This window comes from Rutidosis leptorrhynchoides, chromosome 10 (assembly GCF_046630445.1).
Source record: "Rutidosis leptorrhynchoides isolate AG116_Rl617_1_P2 chromosome 10, CSIRO_AGI_Rlap_v1, whole genome shotgun sequence".
In the NCBI taxonomy this organism is placed as follows: Eukaryota; Viridiplantae; Streptophyta; class Magnoliopsida; order Asterales; family Asteraceae; genus Rutidosis; species Rutidosis leptorrhynchoides.
The window spans coordinates 22,423,558-22,441,584 of record NC_092342.1 but is presented as its reverse complement, the minus strand read 5'-3'; the positions used below and the strand labels follow the sequence as shown (position 1 = coordinate 22,441,584).

At 35.0% G+C, this 18,027-nt stretch overlaps 1 protein-coding gene across 1 annotated transcript; it reads left to right on the top strand.

Moving 5' to 3' along the window:
* Positions 1–10,736: 10,736 nt before the first annotated feature.
* Positions 10,737–12,126, top strand: LOC139870094 (uncharacterized). The gene is made up of 2 exons (XM_071857945.1): positions 10,737–10,978; positions 11,352–12,126. The coding sequence occupies exons 1-2, from the start codon at positions 10,737–10,739 to the stop codon at positions 12,124–12,126; spliced, it is 1,017 nt and encodes a 338-aa protein (XP_071714046.1).
* Positions 12,127–18,027: the final 5,901 nt, after the last annotated feature.

The window sequence follows — 18,027 nt, the reverse complement described above, 5'->3', positions numbered from 1 at the left end:
GCTAGATCTTCTTGGTAATTTGCTGGATTGTTATGGAGTTCAAAGCTCTTGAAAGTGTGTGTGTTTTTAGCTAGAGAATGGAAGTAAAATGAATCAAAAATGATGATACATATATACTCCTAAAAATGTGATCTTTAAGGATAACATGACAAAATTTTAGTTTGTATTTTTGTAATTAGTCTTACAATCATTCAAAAGTAATTACCTTATACATAAGGCATTGAACAAGGCTGGTTAGGTGGTGATTTGATGTGTATATACCAATAGTAAATACGTATAGAAGCTAGGTATGATACGAGTACAAATACTCTAGATATACGTATAGAAATTTTGTGAAAAATGGAATGAGGATTCAAATATAGCTATCTTTTGTGAATACACTTATATGGTTTTATGTATTTAAGTCCTTAAAAGTGATTAAATACATTACATATACGATATATGTATAAACATTATAAGTCTTAAGTATTTATGTCAAATAACGTTACGTATGGTTATCGTTTTGAAAACTTAAGTTAGTAGTTTCAAAATATACTTGTAACTTATTGTTATTAATACAAAATGAGATATTAAACATTCATTAATCATGTTAAATATGTATATATACATATATATACACAAACGTATAATTATCATATATTGTATAGTTCGTGATATCATCGGTCAAACTAGACGGTCAAACGTTGTGTAAAACTCTTTTCGAAAACATAAGTCTCAACAATTTAGATTGCTTATAATGTTGGTAAGGTTTAATTTATGTAAATATTAATCTTATAAGTATAGAACGATCGAAAAAGTGCGGGTCAACTTTAGGGTTTTTGCTTATCGTGTCGGAACCATACAGAGATTAGAGTTTAAATTTGGTCGGAAATTTCCGGGTCGTTACAGTACCCATCCGTTAAAGAAATTTCGTCCTCGAAATTTGGTAGAGGTTGTCATAAATAACAATAGGAATGTTTTCATGACGAATATGAGGTAATAATGAAATTTTATCATTATTGAAAGATTTAGATAAAACGATTTGGTTAAGTGAGACGCACGAGCGAAGCTATCACAAAAGAGTGAAATGAGTAAATATAGAATTGTTGTAACCGATGACGTGATTAGGATTGATTTCCGGAATTTATGGAAAATCTTACGTAATAAGATTTGGTTCTTTGGCGATCAAGATCTTCTTTGATTTAGTGCGGCGATCTGTTTTGATTTCTTTGTCGAATATTTTGCTATAAATCCATTTCCTTCTCTTCCTTATTTCCACAACTCACATCTTCTATCCTTTCTCCTTCAACTCATACCTTAAAGTATTCTTTTAAATGCTCCATCCCATTCTAATTCTTGTTATACTTCTAACTTTCATATCTTTCATTCTTCTCTTTCATTTATCGCCAGAAGAATCTATTTACTTCTATCCTTTCCTCGGAATTATAATATTTTTAATTCTCCCGTGTCTTTACGTTGCAATACGTATTGATATACACGGTTTGTAAATCCTGGGCGATTTTCGGCCTTTGTATTCTTCATTATTTTTCAAAGCTTCATACTTTCGTTTTCTCTTCCTGACTTTGAGTCAAGCGAGTAATGGTCCGGAATTTGTAGATATGAGATTCGAAATGAGTATAGCTAATGCTCTAAGAAAGAAATGGTAATAGGACAAATTTTGATTTGTCAAATTACCAGAATACCCCGAAAAAGATAGAACTGTCAGGATGACATGTTCATATTACGTTTGAGAATTGGATAGAATGTAAGAGCCGTGTAACATGGCACATGATGATGGTACTGTGAATCATCACATTTCATTAGAAACTTAACATGACTTACTGTAATATAATGAAGTTGATCAAGTTTCATTATATTATACTAATTCATGCATCAGTTCCCAACACTGCTTCAGAACATTCCTATTTTAAACTTGAAGGTTTTAGAACTTAGAAACTAACACAGTTTCTTTTATGTTGTAACGCAGATATTACGGAGAGATAAATATTCTCAGATAAGAATAGTTGTGAAAATATCTCCAGAAATATGGAGAATATGTATAACGGAAGATATGAAGATATCTTATAATATCTAAGATAAGATGATGATGAAGAATATCATCGGGAAAGGTTTAGGATAAGGGGTAGGGTTTTTACTAATGGTTTCAGCAGGCACTGAATCGTTTGAATCCTTTGAAAGCAGATTCAGTTCTTGTGATTTATCTACATCCTCCTTCATACTTTGCTCAATCCGTTTTCCAGTTCCAACTCTCCTCTTTTTCTAAGCTTTACCAACACAATGTACTTCATCATTAAACTTTTGACTGTTAAAGTCGTTTACAGTTTTTGCTGCTTCTTCAGCATTTCAAGAACTACTTCATAGTCCAGGATGTTTTTTCAGAACTTCACATTCGAAAAATGTAATTCTTAGGGATAGTCGTTCTCGGTATAACTGGGAGAATTTCTACGAGATTTTCAAAATACTGATTGCGGATTTCGCCAAAGAGATAACGAGTTGCTGGTACGTCTGCTGATGATGTTGTGAAAAAGGTTCTCTGGTAACAACGGCGAAAGGACAAAGTATAAATATCGAGATTATAATAGGAGTAGTCTCACTGAGAAGTCGAAGTGGAGCTGTGACAAAATTAGCTTCTTGAAAAGGAATCGTATGATTGTTTTTGATAATGAATGATAAGGAATTCGACGCGGATACGTTTTAACTATAACTTCGGTTTCGAAAATTTTTCAGGTGCATCACTGTATGCATAAATCTTTCTTCCGTAAACGAGGTGCGGCTGGTTCAACTTCTCGATCGAGGTGTTTTCAAGAATCATGAAAAGATTTGAATGAGGATTATAATTGTCGAAGTACAAATGAGGTTTAGGATGAAATCAAGTGGCAAACTTGAAGAATTGTTTAGTTTCATATGTTATAATCAACATTTTATTTTATTTTAATTGTCCAATGTTTCTTCTTTATGCCACTTGTTAGATTTGGATAGGTAAAAATTCAAATATGAAATTTATATGGAAATGGTTATTCTGGGGTGAACGGATACGTATATCGATGGTTGTAAGTAGAATAACAAATGACCGTTGAATCAGATTCAAGAATGTACAATATAACTTATTAATGTGAATTCTAAATATTCCTCGGGTACTACCCACCCGTTAAAATATTTTCATCATTATTAGTTTGTACGAAGGAATTTTTAATTACTATCTTTATGAAAATATACTTGCATATATATTTTCTTCAGAGATAATCATAGATTTAATGAGTCAATAAGATATTAAACTCATTTGATTTATCGTTAATTCTAGATTACATAATCTCTAAGACTTTAGAAATTACATAATCGTCATACGATACGTAAAGCGAAGATAATTGATGTAGAACGATATATAGAACGAAGATCATACTCGAAGTACAGATATTGAGTCGTGTGATGTTGATATTCGAGATACAGATTGTGATGTTGAGATTTTGGGGGTGACAAGAGTACTGTCGGCGTTGATGATGGTGGTATAGATTATGCTGCTGGTGCTGCTGCTGGTGTTTGTAACCTTCACACCGTATTTTCTAAAGCCACTACCCGAGCGCGAAGCTCGTTGACTTCTTTTATTATACCGGGATGATTGACGGTTGGAACGATCGAATGAACAAGATTCGAAATATGGGATAGTATGTAATCATGACGAGATACTCTAGAAATGAGCGAGAAAATGGTGTTTCGAATAGGTTCGCCGGTAAGTGCTTCAGGTTCATCGTTAAGAGGACAATTTGGTGGATGGAATGGATCACCTTCTTCTTGCCTCCAGAGATTTAGTATATTACGAACCCATCCCCAATTCATCCAAAATAGATGATGGGAAATTGGTTGATCCATTCCGGTGATGCTGTTCTCGGAGCTCGAATGGAAATCCATATCGGCGTAGCTATCGAAGTCGGAGGAATTCGAACTGGATGAAGAATCCATCTTGTATAGTCGGAGAAGTGAATTTTTGGTTTGGAATAGATTATAGGAGTTGGGTTTGGTACTCTTCAATACATAATTTACATATGTATATATAATATCAAAATCCCATGAATTACGGAGAATCTTGGAAATACGTCAGGCAATGTCTATAGTAACAGATACGCTAAGATATGAATTTTGTCTATACACTATCGATGCACTAAATGCAGTAAGACGTGTCTAGACTTAAGAATGATAAGCAGGTAGTTCCCTAAGGATGATAAGCAGATGATTTCCGACTAGGATTGATAAGCAAAACTTTTGACAGGCAGACACGGTCAAAGTCCATACTCACTTAATGTATCCTAACAACTACTAGTTAGACACACTAATGCAAGGCCTGGTTCGCTAAGACCAACGCTCTGATACCAACTGAAAGGATCCTAAACTAATCATCCGGACGATGTCCATATTGATTACAAACGAATTACAACAGTTGATAACATCGCGAGGTACTTGACCTCTAGAAGATACATTTTTACAAACGTTGCATTTATTCTTAAAAGGCAATCTATCTTTACATCAAACATTACTAAACTCGTCTAACATTTCTCGATATCCGAATGACCTATTCTGTCATTTACTTAATAAATGTCTTTAATGATCTTCAATGACTCGAATGCAACGTTCTTGTATCATGGCTTAAATGGTCCCAACTAGTATCCTTAATATGAGCTAATGCACAGCGGAAGTCTTTATTCATACCTGAGAATAACATGCTTTAAAAGGTCAACATAAAGTTGGTGAGATATATAGATTTGAAGCTAGCAGCGATATAAATATAGACCACAAGATTTCATATATAAACAGTTTAATAAAAATATTCTAAGTGGTTGAGCACTTGGTAACCATACTTAACAATTAATCACGTCGCATATTCCCTTTAATATGAAATCTTACTACACCGTACCAAGTGTAGTCACAAAACGAAGTACTGTGCAACCGTTGAATACTGGTCGTCCAGTCCGGTTGGGGTTGTCAGGCCCGATAGATCTATCAACAGGATTCGCGTTTACAATACCGCTGTAAATATTAGTTACCAAGCTACAGGGAAGTATGCCAGTGGTACAACTCAACGTAGAATATATTTTTCAGTTACTTGTGTCCATAACGTAAATCATTTATAAAAACAGCGCATGTATTCTCAGCCCAAAATATTTAAAGTTTAAAAGGGACTATATACTCACTTTCGTCCTGAAGATATATATAATTTGACTTGGTCTCCGGTTGATATCACGAACCTATCCATATATAATATATCAATACCTTTTCTTTTTAAACAAACGTTATATATATATATATATATATATATATACTTGTTATACTTTTAATACTTTGAATAATTCCTTAGTCCGTAGTTAGCATTTCGATGTTAGTAATTCAATTTTTAATGGTTCATTTTTAGATGTTTAATATACCCGCAATGAAATAAATAAAACCCCCAACGAAATAAATAAAACCCCATCGTATATGTATTGGTCGAGATTAATCTTGACCCACGGTACCGGTGTTGTCAAATGACGTATTGCGTACATAAAGTACCGGTGTTGTCAAATGACGTGTTGCGTACAAACATGGGATCTTATGATTAATCTTCTCGTGTTGCTTACGGGTGATCCTGAACCATATGAAATTGAATTATGAGTACATATATATAAAATATCATGTTATCTTAGAAATATGTGATTTATATAATTTTTTTCCAATTAGTCCCGAAGTTGCACAAGTCTAGGATAACCAATTTTGTTTCGGTCATAGTTTCTTCGTTACAAATCCGTTTTCGTTGATTCAAATTGCCATCTTCTTGGATCGAGTTCTTCTTTAAGACTATGAACTGAAAATACCTTGGTTTGTATTCAAAATCATACGGCATAGGTGAAACATTAGTGAAACATATGAAGTTAAACATTTTGTTACAAAAAAAATCATTTAATGACCATTTTTCTAAAAATACTTATACTTTGAAAAACCAAGTTTTACCTTGTTAAATTAGCATATATTTAAGTTATATTACAGGTCTTGAAGTATTTTAAAAGTTAAGTTAGAAGGATCTATTTAGTTTGCAAACAAGTTTGAAAACATTCAAACTATGTTCTTGTTGTTTAACTTTTATACCACAAAATAAGATAGCTATATATATATGAATCGAATAAGGTTATGAACATAGATTCTACCTCAAGTTCCTTGGACTAGGTTGCTGTAAAAGAGAAGTAAAAAGCTAGAATCAAAAGGGTGATGGAAGTGGATGAAAGATTGGAAGTAAGTTTGTGTTCTTGGAAGGTTTTCTTGAAGTGTTGTTGTAAGAGTTTTCTTATGGTGTTTAAGTAAGGTTTTTATGGCTAGATCTTCTTGGTAATTTGCTGGATTGTTATGGAGTTCAAAGCTCTTGAAAGTGTGTGTGTTTTTAGCTAGAGAATGGAAGTAAAATGAATCAAAAATGATGATACATATATACTCCTAAAAATGTGATCTTTAAGGATAACATGACAAAATTTTAGTTTGTATTTTTGTAATTAGTCTTACAATCATTCAAAAGTAATTACCTTATACATAAGGCATTGAACAAGGCTGGTTAGGTGGTGATTTGATGTGTATATACCAATAGTAAATACGTATAGAAGCTAGGTATGATACGAGTACAAATACTCTAGATATACGTATAGAAATTTTGTGAAAAATGGAATGAGGATTCAAATATAGCTATCTTTTGTGAATACACTTATATGGTTTTATGTATTTAAGTCCTTAAAAGTGATTAAATACATTACATATACGATATATGTATAAACATTATAAGTCTTAAGTATTTATGTCAAATAACGTTACGTATGGTTATCGTTTTGAAAACTTAAGTTAGTAGTTTCAAAATATACTTGTAACTTATTGTTATTAATACAAAATGAGATATTAAACATTCATTAATCATGTTAAATATGTATATATACATATATATACACAAACGTATAATTATCATATATTGTATAGTTCGTGATATCATCGGTCAAACTAGACGGTCAAACGTTGTGTAAAACTCTTTTCGAAAACATAAGTCTCAACAATTTAGATTGCTTATAATGTTGGTAAGGTTTAATTTATGTAAATATTAATCTTATAAGTATAGAACGATCGAAAAAGTGCGGGTCAACTTTAGGGTTTTTGCTTATCGTGTCGGAACCATACAGAGATTAGAGTTTAAATTTGGTCGGAAATTTCCGGGTCGTTACATGTTGATAAAAATTTTGGGCCGAAACCTTTTAAGATATTCGATGTTTGGTATGAAGAGGAGGATTTTGAATCACTTGTTACTTCTTCCTGGAATGCGGCAACAGAAGCCCTTACTCAGCTAGACAGGCCACTTACAGTCCCATTCGACAGGCTTTTTCTACTAAAATTAAAAAATTTGAAACTTTCTTTGAAAGATTGGAGCAAAGGAAAATTTGGTAGATTGGATTCTGAAATTGAAGAGTGTAAGGAAGAAGCTTTAAAATTGGAATTAAAGTCGAGACAGTAGCTCTTAACGAAGAGGAGTTGGAATTGTGGAATGTGGCAAGGAAAAATTGGTTCGAGAAGGAAAAGTGTAAGGCAAGTGTAACATCCTCAATCGGGCCTAGTTGTAAGATTACTATTTTGCCCTTAAGTTTGTATTGCGTTATTATATGCTTTTATTTTTATTTAATATTTATTATTAAATATTGATGTGGTTAGGACCAGTTTGTGACAAGGGTCACAGAACAGGTTTGTTTATTTAATTTGGACTTCGTTTGGGTCTCCAAAGGATGTACGAAAGATATCAGATAACTGATAAATACCCGTGTGTCACACAGTGTGGGAATTATCCACAATTAAGTGACTAGTCTGTGTTCTTTCTTTCCATTTCTAGACCCTTCTTCCCAAACACTCCCGTACCTTCCCTTCTACCTACAATCAAATCCTAATCCTTAATCTTTAGCTAGAGCTCAAATTGTTCATATTTTTGTGTTCCTTGTGATTCACTGATTCTTCTAAGGTAAGAATCCCAAGCTTCCATGCTCTAATCTTTGAGAAATTTAAGGTTTTGTGTTAGTTTTGTAAAAAGCTTGAATTTGTGTCAGAACAAGTGATTTAAGTGTTGTTATGGTCAAATTGTTGTGGGTTTTGAGTCTATAACAAGTAGTGAACAAGTTGTGGTCGATTTTGGTGTTTAAAACGAGCTCTAGATCGAGATGTGAGGATTTCATCGTGAAGTCCGTAGCCTTTGTTCAGTTTCTGATGAAGATGAACACACTCGGCCAACAGTCGATCGACAGTCGACCGACTGAGGGTTGAACCGACCGATTGACGAAGACAACCGACCGACTGTTGAGTGAACCGACCGACTGAGATTTACCTTCGGCAGATTGATGTAATACCAAATGAACCGACCGACTGGGAGGGTCAGTCGACCGGTTGTGTCTACAGTCGACCGACTGTCAGAGTCAGTCGACCGACTGAGTGTCCAGGGCAGAATATTTTACCTAAGTGTTGATTTTTAGCCGTTATGCTATTTTGACGATCTGATGTAAATTTTGAAAGTGCACAAGTGTTAAGCAAAAATTTTTAGCGGACACTTTTTCTGACAAAAATTTATATATTGTGTTATTTGATGTTAACGAATAGAAACTAACTTGTGTATATGTTTTTCTCAGGAGAAAAGGAGAAAGAGAAGGTTCAGTGATTAGATAGCTGAATACCTTCTCGTTTGCTGGTATTTGGTGAGTGGGACTAACTGGAGAATATAGTATATAGTAGCATGTTATATTATGACTGCCATGCTTGTTAGATATACTTATTGTTGTGGATAGTTAGTACATTGTGATGACTGCATGTTGGTTGATGCTTGTCTGCTGGAGCCCAGTGCGTCCCTATTGTGTGGTGGCCTCGGTAGGAGAGATCAACCTGCGGGTTGGGTTCCTCATGTGGTGGCCTAGACAATCGTGGTGTATATATATGTGAATGACGCGTCCGTCGCGTGTGGATTATGTATATACATACGGTGGTGGAGGAACTTCTGGTAAGCCCCAGTCCGATCAGCTGGTGGTTAATGGTTTGGCCGAGCCGCCAGAGTCTCTGTAGACGGCACTTGGGTGATGTTTGTGTGTTAGACTATTGTGACATGATTAGTATAACACTTCTGTATGCTATGTCCTATAGTTAGTCGTACTCACTTAGCTTCGTGCTAATTCCCCTCCATCTCCTCCCTGCAGGTTGTTAGCTTTTGTAGATAGTGCTTTTGGGAGAAGACGGGCATGATGATGTTATGTTTGACAGGGTTAACTCTGATGTGGTCTTTTAGAATATGAACCGTGTACTTTTGAAAACAGAATGTATTTACGTCTCTTCCTGTTAATAAGTAAATTGTTTTAATGACACGTGACATCGGTTTGTACAAATGTCGATATCGTATTTAATTAATATTATGCTTCCGCCATGTATTTATTATAAAAAAAAATAGCGGTGTCACAGCAAGTATGATTAGACAAAAAGCACGGGTCAAGTGGGCGCTTGAGGGAGATGAAAACACCAAGTTCTTTCATTCGATGATTAGAAGCAAATACAACAGATGTAATATTCATGGACTTAACATCAATGGGGTTTGGAACGAAAATCCGGAGGATATAAAAACCAAGGTTTTTGAGCACTTTAAAATTAGATTCGAAGAACCAGATAGCTTGAGACCTTAATTGGAGGATCTTAGTTACCCTTCAATCACCCGTAACGAAGCGTTAACTCTTGAAAGTGAAATTGGTGAGGAAGAAATTCACGACGCCATCAAAGATTGTGGAAGTTCAAAGGCCCCAGGTCCCGATGGTTATAACATGCGGTTTTTTAAGAAATTTTGGCATTTAATTAAAGAAGATTTAATAAAAGCCATTAAATGGTTCTGGGAGTTTGGCGAAATTTCTCAAGGTTGTAATGCATCGTTTGTAACTTTGGTACCAAAAAAGTCGGACCCGGTAGGTATGGGTGATTTTCGACCGATTAGTTTAATTGGTAGTTATTACAAGGTTATTTCAAAAATTCTTTCGAATCGTATCCGGAGGGTTCTACCTTCGTTAATAGGGGTGGAACAAAGTGCTTTTCTAAAAGGAAGATTTATTCTGGACGGGGCTTTGGTCGCTAACGAAACGATCGAATTTCTTAAATCAAAAAAGCAAAAGGGTATTATCTTTAAAGTGGATTTCGAGAAGGCGTTCGATAGTTTAAATTGGTGTTTCCTTTTTGAGGTAATGAAATGTATGGGGTTCGGGGCGAAATGGATAAAGTGGATTGAGTCTTGTCTTAAATCGGCTTCCATTTCTATTCTCGTCAATGGCTCGCCTACGAAGGAATTTTCTCTTGGAAGAGGGGTAAGACAAGGTGACCTGTTATCACCCTTTCTTTTCATATTGGCAGCGGAGGGTCTAAATAATCTTACGAAAAGTGCATCCGAAAAAGGACTTTTCAAAGGGGTGAAAGTAGGTGATGAAAACGTTCTTGTTTCACATTTACAATACGCGGATGATACGATTTTTTTCGGTGAATGGAGTCGAACAAATGCATTTAGTTTGATGAATTTACTCAAATGTTTTGAACTTTCTTCGGGTTTAAAAGTGAATTTCTAAAAAAGTTATCTCTATGGTGTTGGTGTTGATGTCGGGGAGGTTAGTCGTATTGCTAGACATGTTGGTTGCCAAGAGGGCAAGTTTCCTTTCACTTACCTTGGATTACCTATCGGAGCTAAGATGAGAAACTTAAAGTCGTGGGACCCGGTTATTGATAAATTCAAATCTAGACTCTCAAGTTGGAAGATGCGTTCGTTATCATTTGGAGGAAGATTAGTCTTGATAAAATCGGTTCTTAATATTCTCCCGTTGTATTACTTCTCACTCTTTCGCGCACCATCGAGTGTCATTAACATTTTAGAGAGTGTGAGGAGGGACTTCTTTTGGGGGGGGGTTCCGTTTCCCGAAAAAAGATTGCATGGGTAAAATGGGAAAATGTTATTAATACTTTCGAGAATGGGGGGTTAAACATTGGGACCTTGAAAGGAAAAAACTTAGCTTTATTGGAAAAGTGGTGGTGGAGGTTTAAAACCGAAACCAACGCTTATTGGGTTAAAATTATTCGTAGTATATATGGCCTGGGCGGGGGCTTGGTGAGGGGGAACGAATTTATTCAATCTTCGTCTTCGAGCGTTTGGAAAAATATAATTTGTACAGGTACTTTAAATGAAGAGTTGCAGCTGCCGTTTCAAGCCTCATTCGTCAAAGCTTTAGGGGACGGTGGAGATACTTCATTTTGGCATGAACATTGGATCGGGTCAAATAAACTGTGTGATTTGTATCCGAGAATTACAGGCTGGAAGCGGATAAGCATGCGAGAGTTAAAGATCGAGTACTTACTGATGCGGGTAAAATTGACTTTAGGTGGAGCTGGATTCGGGTACCTGGTGGGCGGACGCATGCTGAATTCGAACGTCTGGTACAATTGTTGTCGACAACTGATTTAAAGCTCAAGGACTGCAGTGATTCATGGAGTTGGGCATATTCAGCTAATGGGCTTTTTGCGGTTAAAGACCTCGTGGGACTAATTGACGAGCAGATTTTAGCTTTTTTCTCAACCAACACGGGTACATTACGCAACAAACTTGTTCCTAAAAAGATCGAGATATTTATTTGGAGAGCAATGAAATCAAGACTTCCGGTTTTGTTAGAGTTAGATAAACAAGGGATGGATTTACATAGTGTGCGTTGCCCACTATGTAATGACGACCTCGAATCGGTGGACCATGCTCTAGTTGGATGTTCAAAGGCTAAAGAGATTTGGATTCGGGTTTTTAATTGGTGGGGTCTTGGAAATTTCTCTTCAAACACACTTTCGAAAATTATTGGAGGGGTCGGATCACCATCAACATCGGGTCAAGGTAGTCTAATTTGGCAAGCTTTGAATTGGATTTGTTTGTATCTCATTTGGAAGAATCAGAACAAGCTAGTTTTTCAAGGTAAAACTTGGAATTCCCCGATGGCACTAAGTGAGATTCAAACACTATCCTTTCATTGGATCGCTAATAGATTAAAAAAGGAGAAAATCGATTGGCTATCATGGCTATCAAGTCCAAGTTCATACCTGTAAAGTTCGTGATTGTTTGTGTTTTATAAATATTCATTCGTGTCTGTTTAAGGGTTGCTAACTCGCAACCTCCAGTAGCTTAGTTTTAGTTTGTGCTGTTTGTATTCGTGTTTTGGTTCGTGAATTTTGCTAATGTCGGCTTGTGACTTAGTCTTTGATGTATTCTCGTGTCTTAATAAAATTTGCCTTTCCAAAAAAAGTAACCTGAACATGAAAAAACATTACTTTAACTTTTGATTTTTGATTTTTGATTTCTATTTTTATTTAAACATTTAGAAAAAGGCCTTATTAATGAAATCAAGGCCATTTTATACCGCCTTCTTATATTCATTATTTAATATTAAACTTCTGGATGTCAATCAAAAAACTATTTTTCTTAACAAAAACGTCTTTGCAAATCACAAGGCTTCTTGCGACCTTGCTAATGGCCTAAACCGGGCATGATTGAAATTTTCAGATCGCGAACTCAAAACTTTAAAACGCCTTTGATCCGTAGATATGATTTAGGGAATACTTTTTTAAATGGAGTATTTTTTCGATATCTATCCGACAATCTTTTCAAATTCGGCCTCAACGACATGCATTTTTTCTCCTCTTTTGTTGATTTTTTACTTTTAAATGTAGTTTGACCTCTCATAATTTGCTACAAAACATTCTAATTTGTGATTCATTTAATTTTCCACCACTACTAACTAAAACTAAAGCAATCGACTCAATCAATTTAAACTATTTTACACATCTCAAAAATCACACATTTTTATATAAATCACAAATCACAATATGTCGTCGATTTTTAAATAAAAATAGGGACTTCGGTTTAAATACAAACAGGTAGATCTCTAAAATATATACTTTCAAAAAAGACGGTGCCTAAATATGAGCTATGGACCAAAAGATATCGCGATATGAAAATTTTCCGATCTTGCATAGTTTAGGCCATCCACAAGGTCTCAAAACCACCTTGCGACAAGTCATTAGCTAAGTCGCAAGACCATCTTATGATGTCGCAAGACCACCTTGCGACTTGCGAGAGCTGTTTTTGCAAGAATGTTTTTTTGAGGGGTATTATGTATTTTGTTAAAAACTTGACATTTTGATTTATAACCTTAAATTTAATTTTAACTAGCTTACGAGCATCATATTAGTGTCAGGGTGTAACTTAAGGAACTCTGGAGGAGGTGCTCGCCCCATCTGACTTTTTCGAGAAAAAATTGTTTACATTAAAAAAATAAAAATTCTAATAAATTAAGTTTTTATTAGTGTTTACCCCTCCTGTCACTATTTTACCCCTGCTGTGGTGTGGTTCAAGTTCCGCCACTAATTAGCGCCCAATGAAATAGTCACCTTGAAGGCACTGGCCGCACGTGCTACCGGTGAATCTTCAATGACAACATGAGACCATTAGTTTAATGTTAGTTTATAATGGATTAAAGTTATAATACCTACTATCTATATTCTTAATGTCTGGAAAAAATTTTGCAAGTATTAAATTATATATTTTGTAATTGTTATTTATTAATGATAATGATAATCATGATATAAATCTCACGTTATCGATATCAAATTGTCATTAGTTTGAAGTGACTCTTCAAACTAAGAAGTTGTATGTTCAAATTTGTTAGGAAGAGAGGATCGCCTGGACGTTGGGAGATACAAATTTGAGAGAAAAATAACTCTATTACTCACAAGAATAGATTACACGAGTATTTAGAAAACTCTAAACAAAAACTCTCAAACTCACACACACTCTCAAGGTTGTGATTACACTTCTCTGAGTGATTTTGGGATGATTTACAACTGAGGTTTGCACCTCTATTTATAGCTAAGATCTTATAGCGGTAGATAGGTGTGAACGAGGAAGGTGACGTGTGAACGTGGAAGGTTGGCGGCCGTCATCATTTTCAACTTGGCTACTTCCACATGGTGTTCAAAGAAGGCTACTTTGAACATCTATAAGGTGAACTTCTAGATTGTAGGCTGAAAACCTTCAATTCTCCACCTCCAGCCGAATCCACGAACATTCCAGTTATGTCTCTGCATAACACCAATTTCTCTCGAGTCACCACCTTTGTCAACATATCCGCATCTGTATAGCCTTCCAAGATTGGATCAGCTCCCTCGTAACAAAGACATAGATTCTTTGTACCTTTAAGATATCTGAGAATCCATTTTACCGCCTCCCAATGCTCTTTCCCGGGGTTGGAGAGAAAACGACTCACTGTTCCCACTGCGTGAGCAATATCGGGCCTTGTACACACCATCACATACATCAAACTTCCAACTGCTGAAGAATATGGTACTGAAGACATCTCCCCGATCTCTTCCTTGGATGAGGGACAAGAACTCTTGCTTAACTTGAAATGGTTGGCTAATGGAATGCTAACAGGTTTGACATTGCTCATATTGAATCGTTCAAGCACTCGTTCAATATACTTCTCCTGAGATAACCACAACCTTCTATTCTTCTTGTCTCGAGTTATCTGCATTCCCAAAATCTGTTGAGCCTGTACTAAGTCTTTCATGTCAAAAGACTTAGAGAGTTCCTTCTTCAGCTGGTTGATCTTCATTGCATCTTTCCCTACGATCAAAATATCATCTACATATAGTAGAAGAGCAACGAAATCTCCTTCAGAAAACTTCTGAATGTAGACACACTCATCTGCTGCAGTTTTCTTGTACCCTTGACTCACCATGCACGAGTCAAACTTCTTGTACCACTGCCTAGGTGCCTGCTTCAAACCATATAAACTTTTCTTCACCTTGCATACGAGGTTATCTCCTGAAACCTCAAAACCTTTCGGCTGCTCCATGTAAATTTCTTCATGTAAATCTCCATGAAGAAAAGTTGTCTTTACATCCATCTGTTCAAGCTCCAAGTTCATACTTGCGACCAATCCAAGTATGACTCTAATTGAAGTCATCTTGACTACTGGTGAAAATATATCATCAAAATCAAACCCTTTCTTCTGTTGGAATCCTTTGACTACAAGTCGTGCTTTGTATTTCACCACTTTTCCGCTACCATCCTTTTTCAGCTTGAACACCCATTTGTTTTTTAGTGCCTTCTTCCCGCGTGGAAGTTCTACAATCTCATAAGTTTGATTTTTCTGCAGAGAATCCATCTCATCCTGCATTGCGAGCAACCATTTTTCTTTGTCCTTATGAAATACTGCTTCATGAAAACTCCCTGGTTCTCCATCTTCAGTAAGTAGAAGGTACTCGGATTCCGGATATCTACTCGATGGAATCCGACCTCGTTCAGATCTACGAACTTCTGGAACATTCTGAAGAGATCCACCATCATCTTGACCTTGTAATGGTGCTGGAATGTCTGGCAGATGGGGTTGTGGCTCCCCCTGCTCAGCACCGTCATCATTATCTTCTACTTCTGGCATTTCTTCTTGCACTGAAAATTCATTTCTCATGAATGATTCCGTTGTTGCCTCTGGCACCTGAGCAGCAACATTTGTCTTCTGAGATATTGTAGGCTTTTCAATATCTTCTATTGTCTGGCTTTCATGAAACACCACGTCCCTACTTCTGATCACCTTTTTCTCTTTTCGATCCCATAATCTGTATCCAAATTCTTCATCTCCATAGCCTATGAATATGCATGGAGTGGTCCTTGCATCCAGCTTCTGCCTGAGCTCCTTGGATACATGTGCGTACGCCAAACATCCAAATACTCTTAAGTGAGAGTATGATGGATCCTTTCCAGACAAAAGTTTCTCTGGAATTTCAAAATTCAGTGGCATTGATGGAGATCGGTTGATCAAGTAACATGTTGCTCTGACTGCTTCTCCCCAGTATGGCTTTGGCAGCTTAGCCATACTGAGCATGCTCCGAACACGTTCCATGATTGTTCAGTTCATTCTTTCTGCTATACCATTGTGTTGAGGGGTACGTGGAACTGTCTTGTGACAACCCGGAAATTTTCGACCAAATTTAAACTTTAATCTTTATATATTTCTGACACGATAACCAAAGTTTGTAAGTTGAATCTCAATAATTTTAAACTGTATTCATACACTCATTTAACCTCGACCAAATTCCAAAGATTCACGAACCATTATATGAACGGATATGATTATATATGTATATGTATATATATATATATATATTATAACTTGAAAACGTTAACAAAGTATTAGACGTATAATACTTTACATGAAAGTATTTGTTTCAATATGTTTATTTACGGAATTAAAAGATAATATCAAATGATTGAATTATCAGATACATTGAATTATGATTACGAGTCTCTGTTATGAGGTCCACTTTGATTTAGAAAACACTTCCTTTTTAACAGCATTCGGAATATTTGGTAAAAGAGATTTACAAAAATATCATTAACGAGAGTTAGTTAAAAGTTAGTAATCATTTCCGTTTAAATTTCAAAAGTGTACCTTACTTTGATAAACTCGTGTTCCTTGATAAATCAACTATTTAGTTTTCATATTAAAAACATTATTTGGTAAAATTACCATATTAACTATTAGACAAAACTTATGAATAGTACCAGGGGTATTTTCATCTTTTCCCTTTTTTCCCCTTCTCCCTTCTTACTTTCAAGTAACACCACAAAAGCCCCTCACACTTTGTTCAAAAATTAAAATCGGCCCCCAACACAGGGGGTTAAAGCGTCAAATCAAAATTTTCATAAAATATCTTAAGTAAACTCCACTCAAATATTCAACAAGTCATATCTTCTCGCTCGAAACGAGTTAAATTTTTCCGACACCATCCTTAAACTCGAAATAATTTTATGAACACCATGTTACTAACTATACGCAAAACGGACACTTTTAAAAAAATGCTAAATATTTATGGTACTTTTCATATATGTTGATTTTTCACTCGCATGCTCCGTAACTAAACACAATAAAATACATTAAAAATTGAACCCCCGGCGCGAAGCGATGGTTCGAAAACTAGTAACTACTATTATTTAAAACGAGTTAAATTATAAAACGAACTTTGAAATGTAGTTGGTTTTGAAAGACTAAATATTATATCATTAAATAAATATTTCAAACACATATTATGTACAAATTTACAATTCTAAATAAAAATATATTTATATATTTTAATTTAGTCATAAAACGTCCCAATTTAAAATACTATATTTTGGTAAACAACGAGTCACTGATTTATAGAAGCAAATGACCACGACGCTCAAATTGTATAAGATACATTTTCATAAGGTAATTTATTAATAAATAAGTCAAATTATTATTAAAGGTACACGTCGCATAATGTAAAAGGCTAGTTTTTTAAACGTACGAAAGTGCGCTCGAAAAATCGAAAGTGGTACATGAGTCGAGTGACAACGTTCGTGTCATTTGTGTAAAAATTATTTTTTTACCATGAACGTAAATATAATATAATATATAATTAATTATAAAGATTAAATATATATATAATTATTTATATATATCAATTCAGTGTCGGCAATATTTGTGTTCAATTATGAGAGTTAGGTACCAAAATTTCCTATAAGTGATCGATTTTTTGACACTGGTTTCATTCACTTTCACATACTCCGTAGTAAGTTAATTATTATTATTATTATTATTATTATTATTATTATTATTATTATTATTATTATTATTATTATTATTATTAAGATTAATATTTTTATTAATCTTATAGTTAGGAGTATTATTATTAGTATTATTATACATAAAATACTACGACGGAGTGTTGTCAGAATTATTTCAAAACGGGTTTTATAAGCGGGATAGAGCTAAGGAAATTATGAGTTATAGCTATGGAGGTTATGGGTAAAGTTCATGGGTATGCTCATGAGGCCAACTTAGTGTTTACCATCTCAGTTACGTCTACGTACCTTTCCTGCAATATTAAATCTCAATATTGATACGTGAGCACTCATAACTTAACTTT

Bases quoted from the DNA above. Each gene is read 5' to 3' on its own strand.
- LOC139870094 (XM_071857945.1), top strand. From the start codon at position 10,737: ATGAGAAACTTAAAGTCGTGGGACCCGGTTATTGATAAATTCAAATCT. The intron at 10,979-11,351 runs GTAAAATGGGAA...CGAGAATTACAG, and splicing joins CCCGAAAAAAGATTGCATGG to GCTGGAAGCGGATAAGCATG.